Source organism: Neopsephotus bourkii, unplaced genomic scaffold, assembly GCF_033783945.1.
Source record: "Neopsephotus bourkii isolate Nb327-2 ecotype Australia unplaced genomic scaffold, CSIRO-AGI_Nbou_v1 NB_1831, whole genome shotgun sequence".
In the NCBI taxonomy this organism is placed as follows: Eukaryota; Metazoa; Chordata; class Aves; order Psittaciformes; family Psittacidae; genus Neopsephotus; species Neopsephotus bourkii.
The window spans coordinates 692,911-708,896 of record NW_026902304.1 but is presented as its reverse complement, the minus strand read 5'-3'; the positions used below and the strand labels follow the sequence as shown (position 1 = coordinate 708,896).

The 15,986-nt window shown below is 35.3% G+C and overlaps 1 protein-coding gene across 6 annotated transcripts in view; it reads right to left on the bottom strand.

Moving 5' to 3' along the window:
- Positions 1 to 15,986, bottom strand: part of AGTPBP1 (ATP/GTP binding carboxypeptidase 1) — a 69,599-nt gene that overhangs the window by 23,041 nt on the left and 30,572 nt on the right. For all 6 annotated transcript variants that reach the window (XM_061343937.1, XM_061343941.1, XM_061343938.1 and 3 more), the window contains 12 exons: positions 15,545 to 15,753; positions 14,921 to 15,098; positions 12,614 to 12,708; positions 11,529 to 11,645; positions 10,228 to 10,937; positions 6,685 to 6,768; positions 6,302 to 6,388; positions 6,064 to 6,212; positions 4,447 to 4,534; positions 3,678 to 3,822; positions 1,178 to 1,331; positions 286 to 466 (listed from right to left, as the gene is read on the bottom strand). In XM_061343937.1, the coding sequence (XP_061199921.1) occupies positions 286 to 466; positions 1,178 to 1,331; positions 3,678 to 3,822; positions 4,447 to 4,534; positions 6,064 to 6,212; positions 6,302 to 6,388; positions 6,685 to 6,768; positions 10,228 to 10,937; positions 11,529 to 11,645; positions 12,614 to 12,708; positions 14,921 to 15,098; positions 15,545 to 15,753 (2,197 nt within the window). The remainder of the gene's footprint in view (positions 1 to 285; positions 467 to 1,177; positions 1,332 to 3,677; positions 3,823 to 4,446; positions 4,535 to 6,063; positions 6,213 to 6,301; positions 6,389 to 6,684; positions 6,769 to 10,227; positions 10,938 to 11,528; positions 11,646 to 12,613; positions 12,709 to 14,920; positions 15,099 to 15,544; positions 15,754 to 15,986) is intronic.

The window sequence follows — 15,986 nt, the reverse complement described above, 5'->3', positions numbered from 1 at the left end:
AGAGACAATTAAAATTCTATGTAAAATCACATAGAAATTATTATCGTCCATGAACAACTGAAAATACCTTTTATAAAACTGAAATTCATTGAGCAATGCATCTGCCTTTAAAAAGCCAAAAAATTGAAAAGTCCTAGCAATTTTGTAAGCATAGACTTTTTCATATTAAGTATTTTATTTGTGTGTTTCTGGGATTAGGTTGGATTATTTTTATTTACTTTTTTTAATAACAGATGCAAAGACTTAGTAATACAGATACATATTTGTGAGTAAACTTATGCTTACTTTCCATTGATGACACCATCTGGATTGAGCATGGGAATAATTTTGAAAATATAAGATTCTCGTAAACACTGGGCACTTGGATTATTGCTCATAAGGTATTCCAGCGTTCCCTTCATAACCCAGCTTGCATTAGTCTCTCCAGGATGTACACGAGCAGATAGGAAAACATAAGGACGATTCCCTAAAAGAAGCATGCATAGATATTGCAAAAAAAATATTCAGCTTAGGTAAACCATTTGTTATTTGAAAAAAGAGGCAATAGTTAGTTTCACTTATTACAACGCAAAATACAGTATTTGGCAGTTGCGTATTATTAAGAATCAGTATTATTTATAGAGCTTGCCAGAATATTATTATATGGACAGCTAATCACAGAACTTTCACAATGGAATTTTGAATTCAATCATACAATTATATAGCCACAACTAGTCTGAGCTGGCAATTATGATATGATGACTTCGATCACTATTTTTCAAATAGCCAACAAAAATACTGGGCTGAAGGAACAAAGCAGGAACACTGCCATAACTGAAGCTTACTTAAAATTGCAGTAGCTTAGATGTTGGCTTTGTGAACGATTTTTTGACAAGCAAATAACCTGAGCATTTGGAGAAAAAAGTTACTCAGAAATCAGGTATTCTTTTCCAAGAAGTGTTGTCTGCCAAATGTAGCAATTGATTTAAAATGTATGAATATATATATTCTTAAATATCCAGATATAAATATCCATGACTGCCACAAATAAATATTAAACACAAAGCAAATCCTGAATATTAACAACTCTAAATTTAATGTAATTCATTAAACTTATGATGCACAACAGTTAATTTTTTTTCATGCAGAGCTAGTTTTAGATTGTTTTCAGTTGATGAGAAATAAAAATCATACTTACTGAACTGACAGATATGCTCATAGTAATTAGACTCCGGCATGGCTGTAATAGTGACTAAGGGACAACTGTTGCCAGCCAGAGTCTCACAGAGAACATCTTGTCGAAAATATATCTGTTGCGGGTTGTGCATAGATTCCAGCTTCTGAAGATGCATCTTCATCCCCAAAATAATGAAAAAATACTTGAAACCTTTTGCAGTCACATATTACAACATATTCCATTAAACTTTCTTTTTGTTGTTCTAAAGTTCGATCATCATTTTGACTACAAAATATCATTCTCTACACCTCGTCTCTATAAAATCTACTCCTCCAACTGCTTTGAGGAAGATAAAGGCACAGAGGGTATTTTATTTTCTACCAAATGATACCATAAGGGTATGTGGAAGGTAAGAACCTCTGCTTCATTAAGATTATCTGGTCAGGGACTTTTCAGTTTTGCACTGAAATAATAAGTATAATAAGTAATGGGAGAAGCAACAAACAGGAATAGAAAGAAACAATCCTGCTAGACAAGAAATAACAGAAACAATAGCAAAGACCAAAGTCTCAAGTCTCTAACTGAAGGCCCGTTAAGAACCTACAGGCAAACCTTGAAGAAAGACACATAAGGGACAAAGAGGAAACAAGAACATAAGGACTGGAGATATTCAAGGGAGGCCTGTGGGACTACACAAAAACTTATGCACCTGATCCCTGCAGTCTGCCCTTGATTACTCTCTGGGCAGCCTCACCCTATCCGGTGCATGCAAGTGCTAAGGGGACTAGGCACAACTAATGAGACAGGTGTGAGCAGGTTTTGGATTAGCAACTGGAGTGAGCAAATGTCTCAGCATCAGTAGCTGGAGAAGCCACACCTCTTGGGAGCATCTCTGTGAGCAACACAGACTTTGTGTCCAAAGTTCCAGCTACTTTTGGCAAGCAGAGCTGGTGCCAGCAGCTGAAGCTGTAGGCCATGTAGGCACCCTCCAGTCTGCAATGTCAGCAAAAGCATGATGGTGCCTCAGTGCCATGTACTGGGGTGGGTAAGGGTCTTGGTGTCCAGCCACTGCGGCAAGAACAGTGTGTCCCCCAAACATGAGCTACTAGGGTGAGAAGCACAAGTGAAACAAGGGAAGTGTCTCAGTGCCAGCACGTAAAGTAAGGACATGGGTTACAAGCCAGTGTGCCTGGTGCCAGCTGCTGGGGACAGAAGCAGTCATATGCACCTTCCCCAAAGCTACTGTGCAGAAGGGCTGCATGTGCAATTTGCTAGCAAACTTCAAGGTGGACTATGACTATGAGGCCACAGGTGGAGGCAGGGGTATCAAGTGAGCAGACAGTCCACGCTGGCATCTGAGGGGAACCACAAGTGTGAAGTCCACATGAGATGAGTGTGCAAGTACAGACGTCTGTTCGATACTGAGCATAAGGCTAGACTAGCCTGCCAGTTGGAAGCCTGTGCAGCAGGTTAAGAGAGACGAAATTTCGGCAGGGATTTGGCATGGATGAGCCATGCCAGTCATCTGCAAATGTGCCTGTGCTTGTGATTCTAGAGAGAGGGTAGGTGTGTACTTTTAGTAGCAAACAGCAATCAGTACCAGCTGGAGAGACAAAAGGGACTTGGGTGTCTGCAATTACCTTTTAAGCAAGCCCTGGTAGTGTCACATACAGGTGCAGTTGAAGGCAGCACCTTGTCTGTGCCAGTTTGTGTAGCCAGCCATGCTGGAGGTTGAGTGAAGTGCCAGTGTGTGTGTGTGTCTGTCTCTCTCAATTTGGGACACACAGACCCACTAGTGGTTGAACTTACAAGCAAATAGGAAAGCAGCAGCTGTGCCTACCAGCCTGGGACAGAGACCCCCAGGTCCCTTGGCTGGGCTTCAGCAACCAGGCAGAAGGAACTGCCAAGCCCCAGAACTGCTGAAGGCAGCAGCCTTTTATAACATCTCTTAACAGGTAGCACTTCCAAGAGCAAACATGGTCTAGTAAAAACCTTTATTCAGTGCTCTTGCACACTGGCCTCTGAATTACCAAGTTCGCTTTTACTGCTGCAACAGAAAGAACCAACAGATATTCAAGCTAAGAGTCTTGCTTAGTACCAAAAGCTTCAAAACTGTTTTTTGACAATTCATTATCCTAAAAATGTCTCTAATTCTCTTAAATATAGTAACTTGAATAGGTCAGTTATGAAGAGGTATGTGTAGAACAGCAGGATATGAGTCATTTGACCAAAACATAAATGCTTTATCCAATTAGCGCTGTTTCCAGTCAATTATGAATTACAATTCCCAGAAAGCCCATTTAGCCTACAAGTATCTATTTTATTTTTCTGAGGACTGTTCTATAAAATAACCTGTACTCTTCGGCAGTGTAAACACTCTCATTTTATGAAAATTCTCTATTTTAAAGAGCATTTTAACCTTTATAAAAATAAAAAAGAATAATTCATTCATGAATGCTTACGTTTCATATTGCCCAAAAGTCCACATATTTTTCTATGTTACAGATCATAAACTTCTTACCTTTAAAGTTGAGTATGTATACGGATAATGGTAAGCAAAGTAGCAGACATCATCTTTATGTTGGAAAGTCACTGTGAATGTAATTGTGTAGTAAGATTTTCCTTTCTGACCTCCAGCAGCAATTGAACTCCTTGAAAAGTGATTCCTAAGAGTAAAATGAAGGTAACAAACACATCAGAATATTTTTATTTTTTTTTTTAGCGATTCTTCCCGAATACATGTTTTAAGAGCCAGGAATACTTTTAGTGATTGTGTTTTTCTGCTATGTACATCCAGGTTAAAAACACTGGCTACCACTCTTTGTAAAGATACTTTATTATGACACACATTCATTCATACAACCAAGAAGGGTAATGCATGCATATGCTATACTATCTCATCCTGTGTTCCAGGACTGGTGCACAATGATTGCATCACAGAATGTAGAAGCCTAATCATAAGCATGGGATCCGTATTACTGGAAGTCACTATTAAGATTCCAAATAAGCATGCACGTATACATTCTCTTAAAAGCTTCTCTAAACACTAAACAATCTCTAACAGAACTATAAAAGATGTTCAGCTTAAATATTAGTATTATGCTAACAAAATAAGACCCTATGTATTTTGATCACTTCTGTTGTTTTCAATAGTAATTCAGGAAGAAAACTCTGCTCTCAACAGAACTACTAAAATAGAATTATCAAACTCAGAAGCAAGTATTTCTCCTTAAAAATTGTCCCTCACATTAACCTTCAGTGTTTGCTGCATGTTTGATTGGTGTACTTACTTATAGTAACAAATATCTGTCCCAACACGAGTCCAACATGGCCGAGAATTTAATGCTTCTTGAACAGAATACATGAGGGGCTGCATACCTTGAAAAATTACATCTCACTTTAATACATAACATTAAACATCAAGATCTTGGCAGCAATAGACCGCATCAACACTTTGAGTTTCCAAACTACCTATACTGATTTACTCACTATCATAGAATATATTTCATGAATGACTGGGCATTGTACACTCTTTCAATCAGCTGACCAAATACCCCCCCCCCCATCTTAATTTTCAGAAAATAATAAATTAAAGGAAGAAAAGAGACCCACAGCAGACAAATATTAAATGTTTAAATGAAAGCTGTGGTTAGCATGAATAGTAATCTACAAGAAGGCTTGGGTCCCACTCTATCCACCTCACCATTACCAAAAAATTTCAGAGAGAATATTAAAAGTTGATACTACCCATTCACCTGGATAGCTGGAAAATAACTGATGTTTCAGGACAATTACGTATATTTTTAAAAATTAACTCCTTAAAGTTTGTATTTTTTGAGAATATATTTAAATTGAATTATCAATATGAAGTTAGAGTAGGAAATAATACATATTAATTGAGCATTATTTACTAGCTAGTCAAATCCATTTACTGATTCTGTGTACTTACACAAAAGTAATTATCAAGTAAGTTTATGCAACATATGAATGAAGATCTAAGTGATGAAAATTAGTCAATAATGTAAAAGCACCTTATTACTGGCCAAACTGCCTGGTATACCTGGATTTTATCAGTGTGAATTGCACAGCTGTGACAAAGAAGAATATGGTGTTACTGTATTCCAGTAGTTTGAGACTGGGGGTGGAGAGAGGGGAGCTTTTCCTCCTCCTTCTTAAGAACAAATACCAGCAAATCCAGAGGAAAAAAAACCCAACAAAATGAACAAATAAACAAAAACCCCAAACAAACAAAAAAACCCACCACGAACCAAATGTTTTTAAGCTGAATGACCCACACACACCCCAGACAAAGTAGAAGACAGGCATATTCACTAAGAAAGTACTTTTGCATGAGCTACAAGCAGCAAGCACTACTCGCTGGAGACTGAAAGGGTCACATACGGTGCCCAGCATTTCCAAGGAGACTTACTTTCCCTTCTCAAATAATATGCCTCTCTTCCAATCAATCAGACAATACAGTTTGAGAATGTCTCCACTTACTTTCACATCTGAAAATATACCTCTATTCAGAAAGGGATTAATGATGACAGCTGTCATTCTTCTTGTGCCTGTGTGGATCAACAGGCTTTGGTACCTACCCCCCTCTTCCCCACCACCCAATGAATGATCTTAGGACAAATTTTAGCTGCAGCCACCAGGAATTTTCTTCTGCTTTTGCCTCCCTTACGAGAAAACTTCATTTTAAAAACAGAGAGCCATTGTTTTAAGATACTTCTTTTCTTTTCAACTGAAACTTGTTGAAACATTTTCTAGTAATGCTTTAAAAAAGAATCTGATCTAACAACACAAATATACTGCTGATCTCAGGGCAGAGGGAAGAAAACAGCTGAGCTAATACAGATATTTTTCTGCATATTTCTTCTCAAAGTATCGGAAATGTATCTTACCGTAGTTAAACTGACTGTTTGACTTTTCACAGTTGATGATGTTAAACCGGTAACCAATGCCAGTTTTCATTCCACTGACTTCAAAGTAAAACCACTGATGATAATGATTGCTATTTATATCCGAGTTCAGAATTAGATCATATTCGTTTCTAAAGATTAACAAAACCAAATAAATCTTTTTTTAAGAAGCAGAAATAAAAGGCCTTCTGTGTGGAAAAAGAAAGTTGAAATATCTTACTTTCTGATCTGAATAACTTTGCGCAGGTTTCCAGATTCAAATTTGGAATTAAACTTCAGAACATCTGCTTCCTCTGGTACCAAACAACTGTAAGTAAAAAAAGAAAAGGGACCAAAATGAAAAACCTTAAATAAAAAAAATAAATTAAAAAACCCCAGACTCATTAAATTTATTTTAGCCTTCACTAGATAATTCAGAAATTATTTTGAACCTTCCTCTAAAGTACAGCATGGATAGCATTAACACTGTTACATTAGATTAAACATTCATTGAAGTCCATCATAATAGTACTGCTTTAAATATTACAAATCATATCACAGAGAAAGTAGAACAAGCTTAGTGTATTCACTGAATATTGTTTTCAGAATGGTAAAAAAACTTACCTCAAATTATCAAGGTCATAAACAACTCTGTCTATAATGTCACTTTGATGAATCAGTCTTTCAATATCTTGAGATATTTTTGTCCTGCAATATCAAGCAGAGTGTTCATTTAAATTGTTTAATACTGTTTCCAACTACAAAAGAGGAATTGCCGCATACAATGATGAAAACTACAAAGTTGATATGAAGATAGTGAGACAGATTTTCAGAGATTGCAGCATCACCCCCCTTATGTGCACAAACTTTAAGTGTTCTTAAGCTTAAACACCTGCATTCACAGCTGACTGAGTCCACTATTTGTATGTGAGGGAACTGAGTTTTCATGCACACAATGGGTTTTATCTTATGCAGAAAAATGCACCACTTCATACTTTATAGTAGAAGCACAAATTACTCAGACATTACTTATGTTAATGCTTTAATCAAGGACAGCACTTTATAACATTAGTAACTTAAATGAGTCCTACCATAACTAAAATTAAAGAGTTTTTGAGAGTAGGCTGTACAGTGAGTGTGTTAGTGCACTAGCTTTTCACCTCTGGAGATCTAGGTTCATTTATCAACTAGGTAACAAGTAAGAGTGAATTTGGTGATGTCAGCCAAATGTCAGGTGTATGTTTATCCAGATCATAAACCATTGCACAACTGGCAGTATCTAGGTCCTGGTTTGGAAAAGTAAGAATGTGTTGCAGTTCAAGAATGAAATATAGTGGCAGAGCTGTGTGGAAAAGCTTGCACAGCACCTGCAATAAGAAGAAAAGGAGGCAGATTAACAATGAATAATACAAGAACAGAGCAGTAAAGTACATTCAGGCTGAAAATTCTCTATTTAATTAAAATAAACATTGTTAACAAATGATAAAAAGAAGGTAACTGTGTAAGTCCAGTGCCTCTTATTAAATTAAAACTGGAGAACAGGTCACAAGTCTAATGTATCGACAAAATCGTAGAGGCCGACTCACCACAACCTGTCTGATCAGGTTCCACTCAGGGCAGAACTAAAGATTTTTGATCTTGCACTTGATCTTACAGAACTCCGTCGATCACAGTGTGCCTCAGCTCTAAGGGGTCATAATACTTCCTATCACCCCAAGAGTTTTGCCAAGACAAAATCCATTATTATCAGGCATTCAAAACCCACAGTAACAATCAGTGTAGACAAAAGAAAAGAAATAGTATCCAAGATGTACATGAAAAGGAAAAGCAGTAGCTGACATTTTCAGGTTCCAAAAATCAAGATGAAAGAGAAGCTATTTAAGATAATTAAATAAATAAAAAAACCCAAACAAACAAAACCACCCACTGGTTTTGATGTGGAGCTCTCTGTTTATAGATTAGTCCTCTGTGGATCCTGATTTAACTGGTAATCACTTCTAAGTGTGAGATTATTAGAAAAAAATAAAATGTGGAGCAAAAAACAATGTAAACCTTCAGGAACAGAAAAAAGTAGGAATTTAAACCCAAACTTATAATTTCCTTCCCTAAAAGGCTGAATAATATAAAACACTTCAGTCATTCTCGATGACGTTTTTCCAAACAATAATAATTGGGTGACACATTTTGTGAAAATTAGATGTTACTAAATGTAAATGAAAAAACAAAGGCACTCCAAAGCACAAATTAAAAAACATTGCAACTCCAAGTATATTGGAAGACTAAAAAAACAAAATAAAATAAATAAAATATCCCACATCACATCTGTCTAACAAAAGTATAAAGAAAACCCACAAATGTCCCACCTCAGCCCTCCTCAACATTTTTTTATATTACAAGGATGTATTAAGACAACTGTTGGTTTTCTAAAGAAGACTTAGCTGAAAAACTGTTTACATTAAAGAGAACACAAATCCTACTGAATGCCAAAAGTTCAGACACAGCTTTGCAGAAGACTGAAAAGCTTCTGCATGTCTCCTACCAAATTAATTTTCACCACCTTCCTATAAACTATAAATTCCTAAAAAAAAATTAAGCCCTTTATAAAAAGGTTCCATTCTCAGAAATTTCTCATACTATAGTAATGAGACTGAGTCACTTGTAGAAAAATGAATTCTTGGAACAGCATACCCTAAAAAGGTGATGCAGGATTTTTTATTCAAGTTTAGCAATATTACCTGATATTTCATTCTTGTTTCATGCAAGATCTAAAAAAGTTACTTTCAACACAGAAGATACAACAAAAAAAAGAGATTTTTGAGTTAAAATAAAATATACTCCAGAATTACCTTCATGGTATAGAAATCAGCTTTATGTATAAACACTCGTGGGTTTGTGGTTAAAAGTGAGAATTAATACAGTGCTTTACATCTAAGAAGAACAAGCACCAGAATGCCAAATTCCATCTGTCTTCACTCAGTTTTACTCAGGAAGATTCAGAATTACTAAGTACTACAAAACCATCATGACAATTTGCAAGATTTTCTTAAAATGCAGTTCTTACATGATTTTTGATTCAAGGCTATCTCTTGTCTTTATCAGAATCTTTTTAAAAAATAAGCTTATAGGAAGGATTCTTCTCTGACAAAACTGGTGATTTCTAGAAATGGTATATTATATCACTACTGTTTCATTATTTGGTCATTTCAATAGAATGATCACTTTTTTATGACACGTGAAACACCTGGAGGATTTTAACTAGACAACCTAAAGACACTTCATCTCCTAATCACTTTAATACTAAAATATGAAGGATCTCATAAAATTGGTTAAATTTATAAAGCTGAAGGCATTCAATCTAATAATTAAGTAAGTGGCAAGGTCTCATACCTACTCCTACATGTTCTGCTAACATGTTAATCTTTTTCTTTTTTTTTTTTTAGAACTTACTGCGCATATGAGCCAGCTCTTCATACTATCTCTGCAAATTATTCTTAAGAGTCACATCACCCTCCACCATCTTCTATTATCTCTTAGTGAAGAGAGAAGTGAGTGCATCAATGCATTGCTTTTTGTGGTTTGTTTTATTTTTCGTTCTGTATTTATTGTGCGTCACTCTGCAGGACCTAACACAAACTGCCTCCTCATCCTTTGTTATCTCTAAAATCTGTTATACTGCAAACACTAAAACCAAACATTTAAGTGTATTTATTTTTTAATTTTTCCCACTACATTTTTTCTGAAAGACAGCTTTGTTAGCAAAGAGAAGAGCTAAAATATTTTTAAACTATTAACTGTCATGTCTGTGTTAAGACCTGAAGAGAGCATTCAGGTATGTTATTTGGTTTGTTTGCCTGGCTTTTTTGCAAGTTGTTTTGTTCTTTTACATACTGCAAACTTAAACGGGCATAATGAGGAGGCAGAAAGGGTGACTATAAATTAAATTTGGTATTGAAACTGAATTACAGAATTAACAATTACAGAATCAGATTGTGCTCTTGTTTATGGCTCTGCACTGACCAATGCGTACCCACTTACCTCTAAACTGCTTTTCACTGAAAGTAAATTTAGATGCCAAAGTAAACGTTATATATGTGCCTGTTAATCTTACCCTAAAGATTGTTTCTCAAACGAACGAAAAAAAACCAGAAAATGAGTGCGGTAACTCACCTCTGCACCCCATATAGCCTTTCCAGAATAGGCTCCTTAAATGGGGGTGGAATATGGCCAAAATAATCTGGATAGGCCACTTCTGAATATTCAGGAATAGACTTTGTGGTTTTTACCATTTCAATATAAAGATCACAGTCATGAACTGGTGATACATCAGAAACTTCAAGCATAACTTGTTCCCCTGATGAACTAGATCTGGAATCCTCATCCTCTGAATCCACTCTAGTGCAGCAAAGTTTTCCCAGGTGGACAGATGATCCTTCAAAGAGGCTACTTCCACAGGGTGAAACATGTTCACAAGGGTTACTACAAGCAAGTGTGGTAAGACTAGTTTTGCTTTCCTTTGTTATTACGCATGCTGTACTGTAATACTGATCATTTTCTGCACTGCTCTGCAAACTCATTCTGTCTAAGCCTTTCACAATTTCTTGGCTTAGACACTGGCAGGATGGAGATAGATTTCTTTGATCATTTTGCTGATGTAAACTGCTGTCTTTGATGCTATCTTTCTTTGGTAGTTCCAGAAAGGCTGGCCTGCTATTGTATTCCTCTATCAATACAGGATTGCTCTCCTTCAAAACAACTCCTTTTGTTGACGGTTTTGTTTCAGCAGAGTACTCCTCTCCCGCTGTAGGAACAACAATAGGTCCACTCAGATGTGCACCAGGTATAAAAGGCTTTGGTTCCTTGGAAACTAAGTCACATTCCTTGAAAAATAAAAGAGAAAAAAAACCTATTAAAAAAAAAAGTAAACCATTCCTAAAGTTTCATTTGTATCAGAAACCTCTCAGAATTTCTGATATGCTTTGCAATAGTCCAAATAAGTGTAATTTAAGAAATGACAGTCATTATATTTTAAACTTACAAAAACATAGCAATGAAGTTTCAACTTTTACAAGAAGATAGTGTCAAAGTGACAAACAAGTAGTTCATCAATATCAAATTATCAACTCAATGCAATTCGACAGATATTTTAACCAACTACTTTAAAGAGGTGCACAGCATTTATGGAAATACCTAATACAATGAATCTTTGCCAAAATCCTATGTCCTTTGTTACTTTCTGCTGTACGCCATAATTAGACATCAGAAAAGTTTTCCTTTGTATCTGCCCACAGTCCCCTTCTCACTCAGATTAAAGTAACCAGTAACATTTAACTAAATAACTTTTTAGCACTCTCATATGCAGACTCTTATTTTTTGTCTACAGGAACTATCCACCCAAAAAAAGAATGTCAAAGTGTATTCCACAGACAACCCATCATGATGAGGAATGTCCTGGGAATCATATACTCTACCTGAAAGTTTTCTGAAAGTTCTGGAAAGAATCGTTCATACATTTTCAGTTCTTCTAAGGGTCTTCCCAATTCCTGTCTAGGTTTCAGTTTATTAATATCAGTCTCAATATCGTCATTCTGAAAGAGCACCAGAACAAATTAATCTTGCATCCAGAATTAATAAACTTCTAAAATAATTATATTTACCTTTACTTCTGACATAGCCATGCTTTAAAAGTTGAGTAACACTGTTTTAAAACCAGCTGAACTGCACTTTTCACCATGAAGGTTTAAGCAGCTCAGTTTTATTAGCATGCCAAAGCTTCTATTTCAACAGAACTGTTACAAACATCTCAATTTTCAATGTATTATACACAGACATCAAACTACATGATAATCCAACTATTGCAGCCTCAAATGTGTAGATTTCATCTGACTGCAGTGTCAAAGAAGTAAGTGCTTCTGTAGAAGATACTCTCTTCATAAGGGCTCATGACAGCCTTGAATACAATTTTCCATTCCAGTCCATGGACAGACAATTCAATTAACTCCTGAGTGTAGGCAACATAAAAATACAGAATAAGGTAGTTCTGACCCAATGTCCTTTGATGTCCTGACCAGCAGCAAAGACTTTCCAAAGTGATACAACAGATGTCTACCTCTACAGTTGGATGAACTTCAATATTACCTTGCTAAAACACTTACCTACTCAATCCCAGTACAGACTGATGGAAAAAGTTAGAGCAACTACTATATACTGAGCAGCTTAGGTGGGAAAAGCAGGTTGAGAGAAATACAAGTCATAAAAAGAATACTGCTAAGAGTTTGCAGTTCTGTTCCACTGTACTTCAGTCATACTGTGTGAAGCAAACCATTTTTGATAAAAATCTTGAAACAATCTGAACAATAAATGCTGATATTTTCAAGAAACATACACCTTTCTTAAGTTTCAGGAACTTTTTTAATTTTAGAAGCTGCCCTGAAAACTTCATCAAAATCATTTTAACACTGAAAACATAGCTGTATGCATCATTCAAGCAATTTAAAAAAAAACCAAAAAAACTGTTATGCCTGATTTATGCTTGTTAATTTTTTCTCATACGAACCTTGAAATGTCGGTCCATATCATCATTTTCAGTTTCCATTTCTGATTCTGTTTCTGCATCATCATTATCATCACTTTCATCTACTACATCATCCACTGTGACAGAGAAAGTTTCAAGGCAGATTATACACTTAATCCTATACATATGTTTAAAAAAATTTCTATCTTCTGGGTTTATTTTCTTTTTTTTTTTTATTTATCACTTGAAAAAAAAACAATGTGAAAAACAATCAGTAAATATTAACTACTGTTACCAGATTTAAAAAAGAAAACAACCCTCTTTTGTTTGACAATAGTGCAGACTCAATTTATAACATTTCCATACAGTTTTCAGTAAAAACAAAGACCTCTGGTTTAAACAGGCAAAACAAAAATCAAAAAACACCCAACACCCAAAAAAAACCACCTCAGCAAGTCAGGAGATAGCCATTATAAATACTTTACAATGTGGATGTGCCAAGAATATCTCAGTATGTCTTGAGGACAGCACAGAATGAGATAGCTCTCACATCTTTTCCCAAAGTTAGTAATAATGACCACATCCAAAAATAGTTGATGTCTTTGCAGCTTTTAACCGTACTAGCTGGTATTGACCTAGTCAGGGAACAGTGGGATAAAGCACCCTCTTCACCTTTTTTATCTTGCTTAAATGGGCCCTACTAAGGAAAACACTCAAGGAGAGTCCTCACTACAGCTACTTAGTATGACTTGTTTGGAACTAAATTTTACCCCCAAAATACACAGCAAGATGTTAATTTTTTATACATGTGAAACTATTTGCACACTAATGACTAATTTCTACTGGAGTTAGAGACCGAGTACATTGAAGGACCTAGGATTTCCTCTTTAACAAAAAAAAAAAAAAAAAAAAACAAGAAGCAAACTAACTGTTTACATGCCTGATAAAAATTGAACTAACACCATAATATGTGAAAGTGGGCATTAACTGGTTGTTCTGGCAGATATTCTGCTTACTAGTTGCATATTTTACCTTTTTCTAAAAGCCCATGCAGTTTGAATGCTGGGGTTTTTTTATGTTTTCTGAGACTGTTTTCCATGCAGGAAATTTGCTGGTTTTCAGTAAAAGGCTCACTTGGGTGTTTACAAATTATACTGATTTTCTAGTGTATTCACAATGATTACACATACTGTTTTTACCGTGCTGATTACATACTATTATACTTCTAATAAACTCATAGGAGTACCCATCCCAACGTACTACATGTCTTCTGGTACGTAAGTTTTCCCTAAAAACATAATCCTACGTATTCCATTTCCTTAGGCTTTTTATTTCTTTTTTGATAGATAACAAACCTATCAAAAAACCCCCAAACTATCAGTAGTCTACTTCAAAATAGATACTATAGAATATAAAAAAAAATACTGTACTAAGTAGAGGCTTAATTCCCATTGAATTTTGGAACACACTTCTAAATCCATTTTCTACTTTGAAGACAAAACATAAACTCTAAATTCCTGCAATTTGAGTCTGACCCATTTGAATTGAGCCAGAATCAGTCAGAAAGCTGTCTTCTTTCAGACTTACCTACATTTGTTTCAGGAGATATTGTGAATAAGAAAATATCAAAAAGTCTGACTTTGCCTCTTTATTTTAAAGTAACTTTCTGACAGCAACTTCATCAGTTGCTTACCCAAGTACCAAGCTGTTTCACCATATCTGAAAATGCATTAAACATTAATTATCCAAAAAATACTGAAAGGTGCCCAAAATGGATGAATCTATTTCATACAAAGCAGCATACAAATGTTTTGCAAACAAGTGCTGCCTAAGAGGCTGCAACCATCCAAGAAAGCAGCTCTACCTTTTTCATCACACAAATGAAGGAATAACCTCAATAAACCAGAAAACAATGCTTCAAAACAGCACATTAATCAAAACTCACCACATCCAATTTATCAGACTAACAGCAAGAAATGAAGGAATATACATGCCTTAAAATTGGAATGTACACTACATTACAGACCACATGGGAGAATGCATAAGAGAGTTAAAAAGAGAGCCCATTTAAGTCTGTAGGCTAGTATTTACAACCTACACTTCAGAGTTTGATGAAAATCACATTTTTGTTCCTGTTTCATTTTTTTGTCTCTCAGAAACGTGACCACATACGTGTGGACAAAATTTTCATCTGTTAAAACTTAACATTAGAAATTGGCACTCCACACTAACAGCCACAGACCCCTTGCTATCTGAGAAGAGTCTCAGAGTCCAAGTTTTAGTGGAAAACACCAATAACTGTGATTGATTCCACATACTCAAAGACAAAACATTATAAAATTACCATACCATCAGGAGGCAAATTGTACAGCTGAGCCACAGGACCACTGACAGGAATAACTGGGAGTTGGAAACGGAAAGCACTTTTAATAGTTGGCAATGGAAGACGATTTTTAGGAAAACATTTTCTCATTATTAGGCTGGATGTGTTCACAAGGGGATCGAGAGTTCTTACTGCAAGGCACTCCTATTAACAGGAAAATAATGAAGAAAAGAGAAAAGAATCTCTCAAACTAATAGTGAAACTACATTTGTTTTACAGATTTCTAGAATTCACTTACAGTATTTTGTTTACAATAATTTTTACTAATGTCTTCTTTGAAGGCCAAAAGAATTTCAATCAGCTCAAATTCATACTTTTTAAAATCTTAACTTCAAACTTAAAAGACATTTTTAAAAATTGATATTTACAGCCCCTCCCAGAGATAGTCACAGCCAAATAATAGCAAATATTAACCTAATTCTCTACTCTTTCATTCCACTTTAGTCAAGTACAGAAAATAATCCTTAACCCCATAATCAGCCATGACCATGAATATAATAAAAGAAGTATGACACATATGAGGTACAATCTATTTCCTAAATCAAGGAGGCAAAAACAACACCATAAAAATCCAGCTGAGATGGACTTACCTGTGAAGTGTTATAAAGAATTTTCATCCCATTGGCATCAATGAATGCTTTTCTTCCCAATTTGATGTTTGTAACACTTTTAATGCACTGTAAAACACCTTTACGTATCAGCATATATCTGTGTCGACTATCATGACGGTGCCAATCAACATAAATTGTTAAAAGCAGCTGCACATATCCTCTGTCTACTGCTCTCCTGGAATTTGTTTCTTTATTAAAAAGAAAAAAAGGAAAGAAAATTAAAAATTGCTTAATTACTTCAATATTACTTTCAAATAAAATCAAAATTCAAATCAAAATTATTCATTCTACCCAACTGAATTGTTTCATTTAAAGTTGTATTTTAGTCATGTTTAGCAGTTTTACGTCAACCTAATTAGCAATTACTGAATAAATGAGGTTAGTAGTCTACCCTACATTCTTCAGAATAACATATTTTTTT